At 38.3% G+C, this 17,946-nt stretch overlaps 1 protein-coding gene across 7 annotated transcripts in view; it reads left to right on the top strand.

Moving 5' to 3' along the window:
• Tatdn1 (TatD DNase domain containing 1) overlaps positions 1 to 17,946 on the top strand; it is a 46,531-nt gene that overhangs the window by 4,985 nt on the left and 23,600 nt on the right. For 3 of the 7 annotated variants that reach the window (XM_029569548.1, XM_008845442.2, XM_008845443.3), the window contains exons 2-6: positions 3,656 to 3,721; positions 6,364 to 6,413; positions 9,278 to 9,341; positions 11,468 to 11,611; positions 11,708 to 11,750. In XM_029569548.1, the coding sequence (XP_029425408.1) occupies positions 3,656 to 3,721; positions 6,364 to 6,413; positions 9,278 to 9,341; positions 11,468 to 11,611; positions 11,708 to 11,750 (367 nt within the window). Of the gene's footprint in view, positions 1 to 3,655; positions 3,722 to 6,363; positions 6,414 to 9,277; positions 9,418 to 11,467; positions 11,612 to 11,707; positions 11,751 to 17,946 lie in introns of all 7 variants that reach the window. The other 4 variants (XM_017801192.2, XM_029569547.1, XM_029569546.1 and 1 more) reach the window with 3 other exon arrangements.

Genomic DNA, 17,946 nt, shown 5'->3' with positions numbered 1-17,946 from the left:
TACTGGGATTAAAGGTGTGTGCCACCACGCCTGGCAATAAGCATACTTTTGATAAGAATGTTTTAATTTAAAAGATACTATGCCGTATAGATCAGCACATTTTATTTTTTATTTTATTTATTTTTTGGGGACAGAGTCCTTCTGTAGCCCCAACTGGCCTGGAACTCACTATGTAGACCAGACTGGGACCAGGCTGGCCTGGATCTCACAGAGCTCTGCCTACCTCTGTGTACCTAGTGTTGGAATTAAAGGTGTGCCCACCACACCTGGCTAGATCAGCACATCTTTAAACAAATTAAATGAATAGGATTTTGGTTACTTCATTTTCAAGTTCCCATCAAAATAATTAGAGCTAGAGGACTAGAAATTGTAAGGACCAGAAATTGGATCACCAGAACCCACATAAGTACCAGGTGGGCATGGCGGCCCATCAGTAGTTCCAGGTCTTGGAAGACAGAGACATGGCCTCCTAGAAGCAAGGTGGCTAGCCAGATATTAATCATATTAGTGAGCTCTGGGTTCAAGTGAGAGATTCTACCTCAGTGAGTGAAGTGGAGAAAGATGGAGGAAGACACCTGATCTCAGTCTCAGACCTTCACACACATGCATACATATATGCACACATACCACACAGACATATAGATGAGGGGAAGGTTGTCAAGTAGGTTGACTCACATTTGGCTGTTTGCTAGCACAATCTTGGATTAGGAGCATTAAGTACTTGAGATGATATAGTATAGCTAACAACGCAAATTCATTTGGTGTTGGCACATTATAGTCTTTGTACTGTGTCAATAATAATAATAATAATAATTACATGTTCAGGGCTTTGGATATGCAAATGCTTTCACCTTCATTCTTAGATTTGAGCCATATTCCATTTTTGGAAGGAAAAATTCTGTGTCCATCTGACGAGTGAGATAATTGAGGCCCAGCAGGGACCACTTATGTGCCCAAGATCATTCAGCTAATAATTGATGGTGGCAGGAATTCTGACTCCAAAGCTAATTTTCTTTCCATAACTTCATAATTGCAGTTACTTTATTTTATTCTGCTTCTTGGAACTTGTTCATGGATTGAATGCTTTGTGGTCAGTCAGTTTGAACTTTTCTTTGGCCCCTCTGTATTGGCATGTTTAATTATTGTGGTCTTCCCACAGATGTTTCTAGTGGGTGGATGAGACCATTCTGTGAGAGATTGGAGAAGGTCTTAGAAAGAAAATGATGTGAATCACATAGAGTGGGGGAACAAATGACTTTTGCCATCAGATTGCCTGGTTTAGGTGAGGAGACTGGCCTCAATCTGTTTATCAAGGGATGGAGCCATTTGAATAGCTGTCCAAGAGATATGAAGCAGTTCTACGAACTGGCCACAGGATATACTTTATGTAAACCGCGTGTCAGGAAGAAAAGGAACACAGGCTGTACGTCATGAAGATTCTTAGGCGAAGGGAAGAAACAAGGTATACGTGAGCCCAGAACTGAATGTAGAAGTTGAAATACACTTTGACTCACAGCTTGAGGACTGGTCCTGCAGAGAACAACTCTTAAGAGGGAATCAGTCACCTGGAGTTGGCCTCAACAGCCATCTGCCTCTATTGCAGAACGACCAAGTATCTGCTCTGTGTAAGGTTGGGGTGGGAATGGCAAATGGCCTCATAAGCTGAGCCTCCAGGATGATTTTCAGTTCTCTTGTAAATTAGAGCCAAAATACTTATTTGTTTAACTTGCTTACTTTTGGTTCCATTATGTTTCTCTTTTGAAAAGTTCTAATCTCTTTGCTGCTTGATGTCACCTTTGTCATCCCTTTCTCTATATTCCCATCACTGAGATCTGTCCTCGGCAAGGATCTGTCATCTGGGTTTTAGTTAGAATCCTTCCTTACCCCTCCTGGTCCTCTTAGTAACTGTATCTACTGCTCCCTACCTGCTCTTGACTCTAAATTTCTACCTAATCTTGTCTTTATAATCTAACCTTATCTCTCTGCTCTAATGCAAAACCCTCATTGCAGCCAGGTATGGTAGCCATGTGGATGATCCCAACTTTGGTAGACACAGCCAGGAGGATCGCCACAAGATTGAGGCTAGCCTGCTCTAATAGTGATATCAACCCCCAAACCCAAACTACAATAAAATATTCTCATTGTAGTAATCTTTCTTGAATAAAGACTTCTTTTCTGTTGTTAATAAGTGTCATGAGTAACTACCTTAATGAAAAACTTTTTAATACTAAACAAAAGGAAAATGAGCTAGAAAAGACTAAATGAGATACAGGCCATTTCTATTTTCCTAATCATCAATGTTGGTTGGTGACTAGCAACCATAGACCCCTGTGGAAGATTATTTTAGACTGAAAGGCCTCTTCTCTCTAGTTTTCCTTTCTCAATTCGTCCCTCTTATCTAATTTTCTCTCTGTACTTGAAGAGAAACTAGATGGTGATTTCTTCTGATCTTGGCCTCTCCATGAGTCCTTATACTGTATTTATGATATTAGATGATTTTTTATGCATTGATAACCCTTCTAAAAGGTACCAGTTGTGAGTTTCCTTTGTCCTCTTAAATTCTACATGATTTACCAAGAGCAGCACTAAATTTGGGGCTTTGATGATTCTTTGTTGTGGGAGGCCACCCTCTACATTGTAGGATTATTTGGCAGCACCCATGGTCTCAACCTTAAGTGTCAGCAGCACTCCTTTCAGATGTGACAACCCGAAATGTATACAGATGCCACCAAATGTTAGAAATGTGAGAACGGGTTTGGAGGGAGAATGGTGGTGCACGATTGTTCTTCCTTGATATGTTAGATTTCTGTTGCTATGATAAAACACTCTGACAAAAGCAACTTAAGGAAAAAAGGGTTCATTTTGGCTTACAATTCCAGCGAGTCTACTGTGGCTGGAAGGCATGGTAACGGTAACAGTCAGAGAAAGCATCGCAGCAGGAGCAGCAAGCTGGCTGATCACATTCTCATCCACACACAGGAATCAGAGAGAAAAATTGGAAGTCCAGGCTATACACAAAGCCTGCTTCTAGCGGCACACTTCCTCTAGCAAGGCAGCTCCACCTAAAGATTCCATAACCTTCCCAAACACCGTCACCATCTGGGGAGCAAATATTCAAATACATGAGCCTGTGAGGAACATTTTTCATTCAAACCATCACACTTGAGAATTTTGGCCCTGTAGACACCGCAGAGAGCTTCCATTTTCTAGGTACAGTATACCCCTGTACAGAGCTCGTGTTCAGCATGCAGAGCCCACAGAAGCCAGAAGAAGCTGTCAGATCCCCTAGAACTGAAGTTACAGGCAGTCGTGAGCTGCCCAACATGATGCTGGAAACTGAACCCAGGTCCTCTGGAAGACCAATACACACTCTTAACTGCTGAGCTATCATCTCTCCAGCCCTTCTCAGTGAGTGTTTATTTTTAACATTTCATAATTGCCTTTGAATGGATCTGTCTTACCACTTCTGCCTTGAGTTTCTTGAGAACAGGAGTCATCTTACTTAGCTTTGTATCCCGTGGATTTAGCATTGTAGTTGCTGGCAAGTGGCCAACCCTTCAGTATTGTTTGAATCAATGAGTATGTGAATGAAAAGCTTAGAGAGTTTCCAAGAAAAACTTTTAATGATTGTTTATTTTGTTTTTGTTTTCCATAGATATTGGCATCAACCTGACAGATCCTGTGTTCAGGGGAATTTATAGGGGGGTGCAGAAGCATCAAGGTAAATAAATGTTTCTTTTATTAAAGTGGTTTCTCTAGGAAGACAAATGTTCTGCCTCAAGGAGATCTTGAAAAGCATAATCCAATCTTAAAATTGAAATGTTAATGAACTCTTTATACAACTGGGTATAGCAATTCAAGTCTCTAAAGCCAAACTCAGGAGGCAGAGGCCAGCTTGGGCTACATAGTGAGAACTTGTCTTAAAAAAAAAAAACAAGCCAGGTGTGGTGGTGCATACCTTTAGTCACATCACTCAGGGGGCACAACAGGCAGATCTCTGTGAGATCGAGGCTAGCCTGGTGTACATAATGAGTTCTAGGCCAGCTGGGGCAACAGAGAAACCCTGTCACAACAAAAAAACAAAAACAAAAATAACCTCAAAAAATTAAAACAAGCCCTCATCGTTACACATCTTAGATAAAACAATAAATGAAGTGAAAAAGTCACATTAATAAATGGTGACCATGAACACTAGGCCACACAACCTAAGAATCACTTCCTGTGAGCATCAGTTTATCGAGTTTTTTAAAAAGCATTTTCAGGTTGCTGGGGAGATTGCTCAGTGGTTCAGAGCACTTACTGTTCTTGCAGAGGACCCGAGTTCAGTTCCCAGGACCCACACCCGAATTGGGCTGCTCATAACCACCTATAATTCCAGTTCCAGAGAATCTGATGTCCTCTTCTGGCCTTTTCAAATACCTGTACTCATATGCACATACTTACACATAGATGCACACACATATATACATAATTAAAAAGAAAATAAATCTTATTTTAAAAAGAAAAAAATTTTCAGCCAAGTGACAGACTAGCAAAGTAACTGAAATGGAGGCATACTGCTGTCTACTTCCCTATCTCCTTCCCTGTCCACCTGTGTCTCTATTTGGAGGCCCATTGTATGGGGGAACTTGATAGTAGTATCTTAAAGATTAAGGGAAGGCTTAGCCAAAGACAAATGAATGTATTTATCAGATAAGTTCATTTTTCTCTCCAGTTGTAAGGATCCAGCCAGGCACTTAGACATGCTAGACAAGTGCTCTGCCCCTGAGCTACAGTCCCAGTATACAAGGCCTATTTAGTTAGCTAAGAGGTGGCTAAACAGGAAATGATGGTGACAACAAGTTTTTCAAAGCAGAATGTCTGCAATAAACTCGTCTGCAAAAACAGCCTTCGAAAACTGACTGTGCTCATCATGAATGTGCAGACAGGAATATTTGGTTTTGTGGTTGGGAATGGAGGAGAGTTCCATACTTCAATAAGCTACACCAGAAACTCATCTAGCTGAGCTTCTCTAGATGGTAGAAGGTAAAAGCTTTCCTAAACACAGGAAATGCTCCATGTCTCTTGAGAGAGGAAAAGTAAATGTTAGTTTTCTCAAGTCTTATTTCTCTTCTATTCCATTTAGAATTTGGGGTGATATTTTTATATGCCACTTACATAACAAAATTGAGCTGTTTAGTGAGTTATAATCTGGTTTTCTTACCTTTGTAGCTCCTAGACTTCATGCTTTGTTGTAGCATGTATATATGTGTGTATATTTGCATATGTATGTTTATGATGTAAGTTATATTGTGGCCAATGTCACTTACCAGTTTGTAATATTTATTTTTTATATATTTTATTATTTTTATTTTATGTATACGAGTGTATGGCATGCATGCATGTATATAAGTGCACCCATGTTGTGCAGTGCCTGCATAGGTCAGAAGAGGACTTCGAATCCCTGGATCTGGAGTTATAGATGGTTGTTAGCTGCCATGTGGGTACTGGGATTAAAACCCAGGTCCTCTGCAAGAACAGCCCATGCTCTTAACTGCCGAGCCATCTCTCTAGCTCTGAGTTTATAATATTTAGTAAACCTAGTTGCTGTACTTAGTATAAGTTAACTAAGGTTATTCTTTTCTTCCGAAATTTGTAGCTACTTTAGAAGTAATAGAATTCCATTTACATTTACTCTGATACTTAATATAAAATTAATAAATGAATTTTTCTATTTTATTTTGCTGCCCATTTGTTTCTGACCTCAATAATGAGCTGGGAAGATGGCTCTGTGGGTAAAGTGCTTGCACTATAATCATGAAGATATGAGTTCAGATCCTTAACACCTTCCTAAAAGTAAGAGCAACAGCATGTGTCTGTAATCCCAAAGTGTGCACTGGAGACAGGTGGATCCTTGGGACTTGCTGGCTGCAACAGTAAGCCCCAGGTTCAGTGAGAGTATCAAAAAATAAGGTGGAGAGTGATAGAGGAAAGCACTCAACATCAACCTCTCCCCTACACACATATGCATATACATGCACAAATTTTTAAAAAGTTTCAAATTCAAGGCAAGTAACTTAAATTGTAGTCAGTGAATTCATTTTTACTTTGGACCTCCTGATTTCTGTCATTTTCTCCTTGTTTGGGCAACAAAATAAAAATAAAATTGAATTCATTGTTAATTCTAGTTTGCTTAATATGGCTTTCTTTTCAAGGTTTTGTAACTCTAGTTTTATTATATTACAAGTAAATGGTATTGGTTTGACTTTGAATTAGTACCTGTGTTTATTTTTATGTATTTTTACTTTAAGGAGAGATGCAAAATTATAGACAACTGAGCTTTTATTGACCAGTTTTACTTAATACGTGATTTTTCTTATACAGATGACTTACAGGATGTAATAAAGAGAGCTATCCAGATTGGTGTTAAAAAGGTAACACCTAGATTTTGTTAGTCTTGAATTTCTTGTTTATAAAATAAATTTCACTTAAAATTCTGCAAAGTAAAGAGAAAAAGCCAATGCTGCATACTACATGTAATATAACCAACTAATAGAAATACTTTTTCTGCTCATTGCCATAAATTGCACAATGGTCGGGTATAGTTCTTTTCACATGATCAGAAATGTGGCAAAATCTATATAATTAAAAAATCAAACTTATAACAAGTACTAATATTAAAAGGCATATTTCAATACATTTTATGATATAATCTAGCATTTGTTTGAAGTAGTCATCAAAAACACATGCATATTTACCATATGTAGCTTATGGGTGTGTCATTGGATAACTGAGAAGGCACTTCAACTTTTATAGCAATAAAATTCTTGCAAGTTTTTGGAAAATCCTAATAGGCAAAGGAATTAACTAGTTTATGTCAAATTCTTCAAGTAATTATTTCTTTAAATTAGTTGTGCAAATGGTTAGCTATCCTACACATACTCACAGGAGATAGGGTTGTAAGCCACAGCATGGTATCAAGTCACTTTGTAACTATTGCTTCTAAGTTGAATACCCTCAGTTCTAAAACGAGACACTGCTAGTTAAATAAATTCTGCAGTCTCTAACACCAAGATTTTATTAGTCATTTACAAATAATAAGAAAGGACCAAAATTACATGAATTTCCCATTATGTGTTCACTCCCTATGTGAAAGATCACTTTTATAATGCCTTTCTGCAAACACTAAAGTATCAATCTCTTTAGTTCTCCCGTGTCGACCATGAATAGTTTGATTATTTCTAATCATGTATGTACATACAAGTAAACTACAGTCACAGAAACAAAAGAACTGAGGTGAATTTTACTTGGACTTACTAAATCGAAACTTGGTTCAGTACCTGCATTTATGTTGTGGTGGTTAAAGCACAATTTTGACATCACATATTTGGTTTCCAGCTCCAGCTTTCTCCTTTGCATCTTTGTGACTTGGGTTATTCCTCTGTCTAGATTTCAGTTTTCTCATCTGTAAAAAGGGAATGAAAACAGTATTTAATTAAGAGAGTTGCTTGAGGGTTAAAGGAAACATTGAATACACCATGTACATTGATGATGTGTATGGTGATATCACTGTTGTGCCATCATTAAAGAATTAACTAATGTTAGTAAATAAATTCTCCCAATATTTAAAAATTTTTTCTTATATCCTATGTTCTACAGGTAATTGAGGATTTAATTATGACTATATTTCCCCGAATAGTTGCTCAATGGCTAATCATGCTAGAGGTCTAAATTGTTGTATGACAGTGTCTGTTTATCATGTGAAATCCCACCTTTGTTTTATATGTATTCTCGTTAGGTGTGCACCTACAATGAAGTCTTCACTTCAGCTTAGTGAGACTTTGAAGTATGCTTTAAAAAATATAAACCAGGGGGCTGGAGAGATGGCTCAGCAGTTCACTGGTTGTCCTTGCAGAAGACCCGGGTTTGAATCCCAGCACCCACATGTCAGCTAACAACTGTCTGTAACTCCAGTTCCAGGGGATCTGACAGCCTCTTCTGTCCTTTGCAGACATTGCACGACACGGGTGTACTTACCTACATGCAGGCAATACACTCATACACATAAAATAAAAATAATAGAATATTATAAAAAAACAAACCAGTGTCCTTAATCACTTCTTAAAAAGAAGGTGTACCTTAAATAGCACTGCTTCAGCCGTCACTGTAAAAGTATGGCACTTTCATTCTGACAGATTAGCAAAGATGTATTCTAACCATCAAGTGACTCCAAAGGCTGTCTGAAGTATACCAGTTTCCCAGGAGCCATGAATTCCTTACAGAGACTTTGTCATTGTACATCAACTCAGCAGTTTTCCGTCTCAGAGCCCCTTCATATTCTTTAACATTATGGAGGACCCTGTAAAAAGCTTTTATGTGGGTTGTTATCTGTTCATATATACTATATTGGAAATGCAAACAGGGAGCTGGAGAGATGGCTCAGTGGTTAAAAGCACTGGCTGCTTTTGCAGAGGACCCGGGTTCAATTCCCAGTACCCTTATGGCAGCTAACAACCATCTGTAACTCCAGTTTTAGGGGATCTGACACCCTCTTCTGACCTCTCTGGGCATTGCACAACATGGGTGCACTTACACACATTCAGGCAATATACTCATACACATAAAATAATAATAATAAAAAGAAATGCAAACAAATGTTTTAAATATTAACTGATTTTAGATTATTATAAATTACTCTATAACAGCATATTTTTATGAAAAGTATTTTCAAATAAACCTTAGCAAAAAAGAAGAATCCTGTTACATTCTGTCAAATCTCTGAATGACTAAGTTAATAGAAGACTGCTATATTTCCACATCTGTTTCTGTAGTCAGTCTGTTGTGATACATACATCAAGTCCTCTGGAGGACCTCCCTGTATGCTTGTGATTTGATTAAAAGCTTATATTATTATTATTATTATTATTATTATTATTATTATTATTATAGTTTTGACCTCCTGGGAGTTCCTAGACCACACTTGGAGATTGGTTGGAGATTGGTTGAATTACTCAACACTATTGATTTACATGATCACTGATTTCAGTGAACAAAATTCAAAATTTACAGGTCTTTCCCTCTTCAGTTTTCTGTAACATGAACTATATCCTCAAGTGACTCAAGGAGTGTACAGGAGTTGGGTGTCATGCTATACAGAGATGATCTTCCCCATGAATATTAAAGGAAGGGTGGGTGTGTGAAAAGCACTGTGAAATGAACTGGTGAGAAGACATATTTGGGGAACAGTTGCTGCTGATGTCCTGTGAAAGTCAGCTTGTTTTATTTCTTTCTGTTTTAGTTTATGATTACAGGTGGAAGTCTACAAGACAGTAAAGATGCACTGCAGTTGGCACAAACAAATGGTACCTCATATTACTTTTACCAAAACAAAATATGAATTAGCTAATTTTGAAGAATTCTTTCTGAGAACTGCTTCAGGTACAAACACAGTATTTCCTGACCATAGGAACACCAGGAAAATGGATTGATTTCATTGGAATATGATTAAGTTGGACAAAGTTTAGGGTACTCATTGATATAGCAGATATTACAGTGTTTAGCAAAGATTATTCAGCAAATGAGAATTAAGTTATTTATGTATATAATTAGCCTTGAGTACTCCTGATGAGGAATTCTTATGTGGGCGTTTTAATATGTTTAAGGTATGAATTGTTTTTATTTAATTTTTTAAAAATTTATATCATAAAGGATCATTTTTACTAAATATTTCTTTTGTGGACCAGACATTGTATAAAACCCCAGGAGTTTGAATAATAATGTAATATCCTGCCCTTCGTGTGTTCACTTTATGTTCAAAGCATTTTACATTTATTTAAAGCCTTAAAAGTTTAACATCCGTGTCATTTTTGTTTTGCATGTCTACTTTGCTAGACACCCAGGAATTAGGCATTTCTACAGTTTTTGCATAAAGACGTGTTTCTTTTATGTATAAAATCTTATCAAAGGTTCTTTTTTAATAATTTTTTTTTTTTTAAATTTTATGTGTATGAGTGTATTGCCTGCACGTAAGTGAGTGCACCCGTGTCATGCGCTGCCATGGAGGTCAGAAGAGGGCTGCGGATTCCCCTGGAACTGGAGTTAAGGATGGTTTGCAGCTGCCATGTGGGTGCTGGGAATCGAACCCAGGTCCTCTGCAAGAGCAGTCAGTACTCTTAACCGCTGAGCCATCTCTCCAGCCCCTCAAAAGCTGCTTTTATAGAAGTCTTTCTAAAGTGCATGCTTTTCTTTAGGATATGCAGGCACTTTGCTTAGTGTTAAAAAACATGAAAATAATCATCTTCCCAGGAGTTTTTGAAGTTCAGAGGAATTTCTTCCATACTTTGTATTTCCTAACAGCTGTGGTTTGAAAAGCTTCGCATCTCTGTTACCTGCCCCTTTCACTCTTCTCCACATCCTTTGCCTCCTCACAACTTTAAAGGCTATCTACTGCCTCCTGCTAGCTCTCTGTAGATATCTGCATGAGAGCCTGAGGAAGGCTCTTCCCACTTCCATGGCCTCAGTTGTAGATACCTGTGGAATTCCTAAAAGATAAAATAAAAGAATTGTTTTTCAGTATAGAAATCCAGCACCTGGCCTTGCTCATAGTACACGTGATATTCAAGCACTCTACCCCTAAGCCACACTCCCAGCTCTGATAGAACATCTTTGACTTCTCATTTGTATTCTGTATTATCAAAGCTGTGAAAAGCATGGCCTCCAAATACTGAGTCTTGTTTTGTATTAGAAAAGTAAGTCTGCTTTTTACCTCTTTCAATTATTCCTGCTATTAACCTTTTTCAGAAGGATACATTATGGTCATTATTTTAAATACATGAATTATGACACTGACATTTTAAAAATATTTGTTATTTTTATGTGTATGCGTGTATTGCCTATATGTAGGTAAGTGCACCCGTGTCGTTCAATGCCCGCGGAGGACAGAAGAGGCCGTTGGATCCCCTGGAACTGGAGTTACAGATGATTGTTAGTTGCCATGTGGATGCTGGGATTCGAACCCGGGTCTTCTGCAAGAACAGCCAGTGTTAACCACTGAGCCATCTCTCCAGCCCCAACACTGACATTTTAAGAAATCATTTCATGTACTTGGGAGGCAGAGGCAGGCGGATCTCTGTGAGTTCGAGGCCAGTCTGGTCTACATAGCAGGTTCTAGGCCAGCTGGGGCTACAGGGAGATCCTGTCTCAAAAATTAAAAAAAAATGATTCCACTTTCCATTCCACCATGCTCAGTATATAACAAGCTTTGGAAAGAGTTGATTATTTTATTAATATATGAAGACAGTTTTCATGTGCATACCCCACTGTGTTGAGATATTTCAAAAAATTCTTGTATAATTAGCATAATTCTGGAAGTTTAAATAGCTTATGGCTAATAAAATTTGGTTGGAATTATTTTTCTCTCATTTTTGCGTGTTAAATATCAACATGGAAATTTTTCTGAAAATAACCCTAAGGTGTGATTTTCTGTTAGATATGTTTTTCAGTACAGTTGGGTGTCATCCCACAAGATGTGATGAATTTGAAAAGAATGACCCTGACCATTACTTAATGGAGTTGCTACATCTTGCTGAGAACAACAAGGGGAAGGTTGTAGCAATAGGGGAGTGTGGACTTGGTAAGTGCCGACCTTACCACTGAATGACTGACAATAACAGATGGTTCTGTTCATGTCTTGAATAATTCTTCTTCTTCTTCTTTTAATCTTTTAAAGATTTTGACCGACTTCAGTTTTGTCCCAAAGATACTCAGCTCAAGTAAGGAAATTTCTTGACTTTATAAATTGTTCTAAACTCATAAAAATGATTTTTTTTTTCAGAGTAACATCAGTTGCTCATGTAGTTGGATTAGTTATCAGGGTATATTTGTTTTCCCTGGTATGTACCAAAAGTTAAATGAAACAAAGTCCCTACATATTTGCATACACATCATAATTCCCCAATTGATTGACCATTGAATTTGATTTTATTGGTAAAGCAAAGGTGTACATTTACCATACTGATTTTTGGTGGTAATGTCCTTTAACAGATGCACTGACACATGAACCATCTATCCTCCGTCACTGTGGTTCCTTATGCACAAAGAAGAATCTGGATCAAATTATCTCTTAGCAATTTTTGTTATCTGAATTTTTTTCCCCTGTACCTTCTAATTGTCAAACCACTGTTGTGATGACCTGAGGGATTTCTCAAATCATACCTGCTAGGAGGGCCAGTGATAAGGGCCAGCAGGGAAAGGTACTTGCCAACAGTCCTGGTGACCTCAGTTTTATTCCTAGAACCCACATAGTAGGAGAAAACAGACTCCTGAAATAAGTCCTCTGAATTCCATAGGTACTCTGCAGCATGTGTTCACATACATACATACATACATACATACATACATAAATGTAAAAGAAAAGTGTACCTGCTAGGCCTCTGCTGTTCTATCTTAACTGGAATTCACTTAAAAGCCATGGTAGTGAGGAGCGACTTTACCCTGCCAGGATTTCTGGAGGGTGAGGTCTGTAACTAAATGGAGGGGAATAGCTTCATAACAGTGAGACATTAGGAAGTTCTTCCAGATCTCTTAGTCATGGGACCTTTCAGAGCGCTTCAATTTGTGTAACATTTGCTGTATTTGGAGGAACCAGCAAGGTTACAAGACTGTGCAATCAGCTCACCTGGCCTTAAAAGTTCACAGATTCACAGTGGAATAGAAATCATTGCTTTTGCCAGCTTCTCAGGCCATTCTTCCACTTCAACATCTGTTTTCAGCCAGGACAAGTCTCATATGTCACAGACTGTGTATTATAACAAGCAAGGACAGTTGCAGAGTCCCCAAAATATCTTGCCCATATAGCTTTTCTTCTAGAATGAGTTAAGTGGTTCTAAAATGCAGTGTAAAACTTTAGACTTGGTATTTTGGTTGATGAAAGTACTGACAGTAGTGGTTTTGTTTACTGTTCTGAAAGGAACTTCTATCATCAGAGCAAACTAGATTTAATATGTATAGCAGATACAGATTATTCTGTCACACATATAATTGTTGTCCAAGTGCTAATCTGTAATGGAATTGACCTCAATTTATTCTGTAAATGATTACTGAGTGCTTTCCTTGGTGTGAGAAAAGATAAAGACTTGGCTCTTAGGCCTTCATAGATAAGACAAATTATTGTAATAGGCTGGTAAGCGCTATCAGGGAGGTGTATATGCTTGAGGACTTGTGTTCAGCTCTTACCACTATCAAAAATAAGTATGTTGACAGCAGATGGAAGGACTGACTGCCTTTTTAGGGGAACCTGGGAAATCTCTGCTAAGATGACAGCATGATCTAGGCCTCTTCAAAAGAGAATAAGTGAAGAACAAACAAAAATGGAAATTTTGATAAGATTGTTTGGCAGTTTGAATTGAGATTTTTAAATTTATAAAATATCAAATGTCTTTTGGATTAAAAAAAAGAAGAATGATCACAATTGGATTGTAATTAAGGAAACAAATACCCATGCCTCCCCACCCCCCAGTATAGACTTACAGCACTGAAACCCTCCTTCACCCATTTCAATACACTTATTTATTTCCCTCTGCCTACAGACTAGTGTCTTCAAGTGCTTTTCCAGGCACACAGCATGTTTGCTCACATTGCTTCTTTGATGCCTGGCACAGCACTTTTGGCACAGGCAAATACTTGGGTGAAGGTTTAATAAGGAGGCTCTTTCTGTTTCCTATATAGATAAAAGGCCTTAATTTAGTTTTTGTTGTTGAATTTATTGGAAGAATTTAGATTTAGCCTATACTTTGTGTGTGCATGTATGTACATACATGCATGTGGAGGCCAGATGTAAATTGGGTGTCATTCCTTGTTTTTTTGAGACACAGTCTCTCGTTGGGACCCTGGGACTCTCTGATTAGATTATGCTGTCTGACCTGCAAGTCCCAGAGATCATCCTGTCTCTGCCTTCCCAGTGCTGAGATTACAAGAATGGGCTAGCAAGCCCAGCTTTCTTATATGGGTGCTGGAGATCTAACTTAGGTCCTCATTGGTATGTGGCATGTTCTTTGCCAACTGACCATCTCCTTAGCCCCTTGATCTACACTTTATAGCATGTGAAACAAGTATATGATTTGTTGTTCATTTTTAAAAATTGTTTTCTTTTTAAAATTTTACATTTTAATTGTGTGTATGTGTGGGTATATGCACATGTGAGTGCAGATGCCTGAGGAGTCCAGAAGAAGGTGTCAGATCCCATGGAGCTGGAGTTATAGGAAGTTGTGAACTGCCAAATGAAGGTGCTAGGAACCAAATTCTGGTCCTCTACAAGAGTAGTACATGTGCTCTTAACTGCTGAGTCATATCTCCATACCCCTTGTTTTATTTTTAAGTAAAAAATGTATTCAGGGGAAAAAAAGAATTAAGAAAAAATAGATACAACTTAATGTGTTGAATTGGACAAACAGAAAATTAATGTGCAATAGATGTAATGTCTGAGAGATGGCACTGCGTCTGAAACAGTGTTAAGGGTGCTCTCTAAAATGAGCAGGCCTTGGTTGTGACTTAGGCTTGCCATTTCCTGGACATATATTCCTTTGTACATCTCAGTGTCCTCGTGGTCAGCATGAAGATGCTGGGTAAGGCTCATAGTGGCATGCCTGGGCACAGTGAGTACTCAAATGAAGCTTCTGAAGGAAAATTCCAACTCTGGCTTTTGGAGGGTTTTTATTTTCTTTAATTTAAAAAATATTTTACTTACTATTTTTATGTGTCTGTTTCGCCTGCATGTGTAAGTGTATCACCTGCATGCAATGCCTAAAGAGGCCAGAAGAGGGTGCCAGATCCCCTAGAACTGGACTTAAATGGTTGGTTAGCAGTCATGTGGGTGCTGGGAATTGAACTCTGGTCCTCTAGAAGAACAGCAAGTGTTCTTAACCACTGAGCCATCTCTCCAGCCTGTTTGGAGTTTTTGAGAAGCACCTTTTTAAAGAACAAGAAAGTAAAGCAAAGAATGAAAACAAGCGAAAGGCTCGCTTTGGCTATAGCTTTTTATTTTTTTATTTTATTTTTTTGACAGAGTTCCCCTAGTCCTAGCCTGCCTGAAAGTCACTATGTGGACCATGGATCCACCTGCCTCTGCTTCACGAGAGCTGGGATTAAAGGCAGTCACCTGGCCCAATGAGTTTATCTTTTAAGCCATCCCCATATTTCCAGTTCTGCTGCCAGCTGTGCTTTTCCGTATTGCATGTCAGAGCTCTGTTTGCTTGGATAGAAGGAATTTGCTCTGGGCATTTTTCTTGGAGCTTTAAAATCTCAATATTGTGTAGGCCTTTGTAAAAGTCCAGACATCAGACAAAATTTCAAAATGATCTTTTGGAGATGTGGGGGACCCTGGAGAGGAGGTTGAGGCCCCTGGCTGTCAGCCCACTCAGAGAGGGCAAACTGCCTATGTGCCAGTGTCACTCACTGGGCTTTTGGCTCGCCTCAGTCCTAATCAGTAACAGCTGCTCCTCTGCAGCCGACCCTTCCAATCCATTTCTTTCCATAACGTTGACTCCAAACTGTAAGCAACAGTCATACAACTTAAAGTAGATCACACCTTCAATAAAATGAGCAAATCTAATGCAAGAATGATTTTCATTTATGAACTGGAAAAATCATAAATAACTGAAATAAGCAAGAGAAATCTCTTGGTAGATGCCTGTTCCTGCCCTGTAACTTATGTTATTTGGTGGATTTTGTTCCCCTTTCCCCTTAAAGACATCAGTCATTTGATGTTACATATTGATTATCTTTACTATTAGGAAGTTTTTTTTTTGTTTTGTTTTGTCACATGGCTTCTTTTAAAAATTTATTTATTATTATGTGTATAAGTGTTTTGCCTACATGTATGAAAGTGCTCCTGTTTATATAGTGCTTGTGGAGGTCAGAAGAGGGCATTGGATCCCCTGGAACTAGAGTTATGGATGGTTGTTAGCCATCCATGTCAGTGCTGGGAACTGAACTTAGGTTCTCTGGAAGAGCAGACAGTGCTCTTCACTCCTGAACCATGTCTTCAGCCTCACATGGCTTTTTTTGTAAAGATTTTTTATTTTTACTTTATTATATATTGTGTGTGTGTGTGTGTATTTATTTGTGCATGCAGGCCACAGCACAGGACTAACAGGACTACTTGTAAAGTCAGTTCTCTCCTTCCACCTTCTTAATGGTACCTAGCTAGCTGGAATTTATTTTTTTGAATTACATAAAATTCTCTGTGCACATTGTGTGGGCTTCTTTATTTTAATAAACTGTACTTTTGCCTATTTTCTTTTTCTTTTTTTCTTCTTTTTTGGTCTTTTTGAGACAGGGTCTCTCTGTATCCCCAGCTGGCCTGGAACTCATGAGATTTGCCTGCCTCTGCGTCCTCAGTGCTGGGATTAAAGGCATGTGCCACCATGCCCAGCAGAAAGCCAATTTTTTCTTTTTTAAAAAATATTTTATTTATTTTTAAAAATTTTATGTGTATGAGTGTATTGCCTGCATGTATGTGAATGCACCCGTGTTGTTCAGTACTGCAGAGGTCAGAAGAGGGTTTTCGGATTCCCCTGGAACTGGAGTTAAGGATGGTTTGTAGCCGCCATGTGGGTGCTGGGAATTGAATCCGGGTCCTCTGCAAGAGCAGTCAGTGCTCTTAACCACTGAGCCATCTCTCCAGCCCCAGAAAGCCAATTTTCAAACTGATTATTTGGTTCTATAAAATTGTGAGTTGGTCATTGACTTGGTCCATGGAATTGTGTATAGTAAGCACCACATGGAGCTGTGTAGCTGGAGCCACATGCATGGTCATGTTTACACAGTGGTGAGAGCACACTGGGTGCTAGCATGTGGACTACTTTAGTGGCTATGGAACAGGTGGCTAGTAGTATTTTTGTCTGAGAAAGGGTCTCATGTGGCCCAGACTAGATTCAAATTAATTATGTAGCTAAAGATGACCTTGAACTTCTGATCCTACTGCTTCCACTTTCCAAGTCCTAGGGTTACAAGCACGCACCACACACACAGTTTTATGCTGTATTGGGGATTGAACCCAAGCTTTGTGCATGCTAAGCTGTATCAACTGTGCTACATCCCCAGGCCAATAGCAATGATTCTTAAAATCTTTTCTTCCAAGTTTTCATTTGTATTTTCTATAAGGCAAAATGTCTTCACTTTGTTAACTGAAACAAAATACTTTTGCTTATTTGGGCCCAGGAGAACCTGAAAAAGGTGATTTAAAAAACCCAAACACTGTGTAATAAAGACACAGAGCACCAACTTTAGAAAGACTATTTCTTTAAGACTACATTTCTGCTTCTAATTTAAAAATTCAGTATTTTTAAGAGTTCAGTGGGTACTCCAGGAAAATAGTCCTTCATATCAGAAACAAGAAATATAGCAAATGGAGTTAAACACAGAAAAAAAATCCTCAAAATTATAGGCCCTAGAAGAGGTAAAGCCATTAAAAACAGTTATCTGTTGTCCTAATTTTGGTTAAACTAGAGGGAACACTGTGTCAAGATGAAACACTGAACAGAACACCCTAACCATTGTGCTGCTGTGCTCTGGGACAGGGAGAAATTTTTGCAGACTTACCAGAATTTGGTCATTGGGGTTGGGACTTGGGATGAGAGCACTGAAGTTCTGGTTCCAAGTTTGTATGCCATGTGTGATCTTAGGCAAAGTACTACACCTCTCTGAAACCAGCTCTTGTCAGATGAGGTATGGTATGTAGTACTTGGAAAAACTTTATAAAACCTTCTATCATTTGAAGGGGATCCTTATTCTTTTTTTAAAAAATTATTTATTTAATAACCATATAATTAGAAGAAGCATTTCATTAAACAGCATTGACATATTCAATAACAATTTTCTGAGCTAAGATGCATCTTCTTCAAAATTGGCTGTAAATTTTTAGGTTTACAGTAGAATTGTTACAGTTATACAATATTTTACTCAGTACAA

The sequence above is a fragment of the Nannospalax galili genome, unplaced genomic scaffold (genome assembly GCF_000622305.1).
Source record: "Nannospalax galili isolate Female #2095 unplaced genomic scaffold, S.galili_v1.0 scaffold380, whole genome shotgun sequence".
In the NCBI taxonomy this organism is placed as follows: Eukaryota; Metazoa; Chordata; class Mammalia; order Rodentia; family Spalacidae; genus Nannospalax; species Nannospalax galili.
This window is presented reverse-complemented; position numbering and strand designations above follow the sequence as displayed.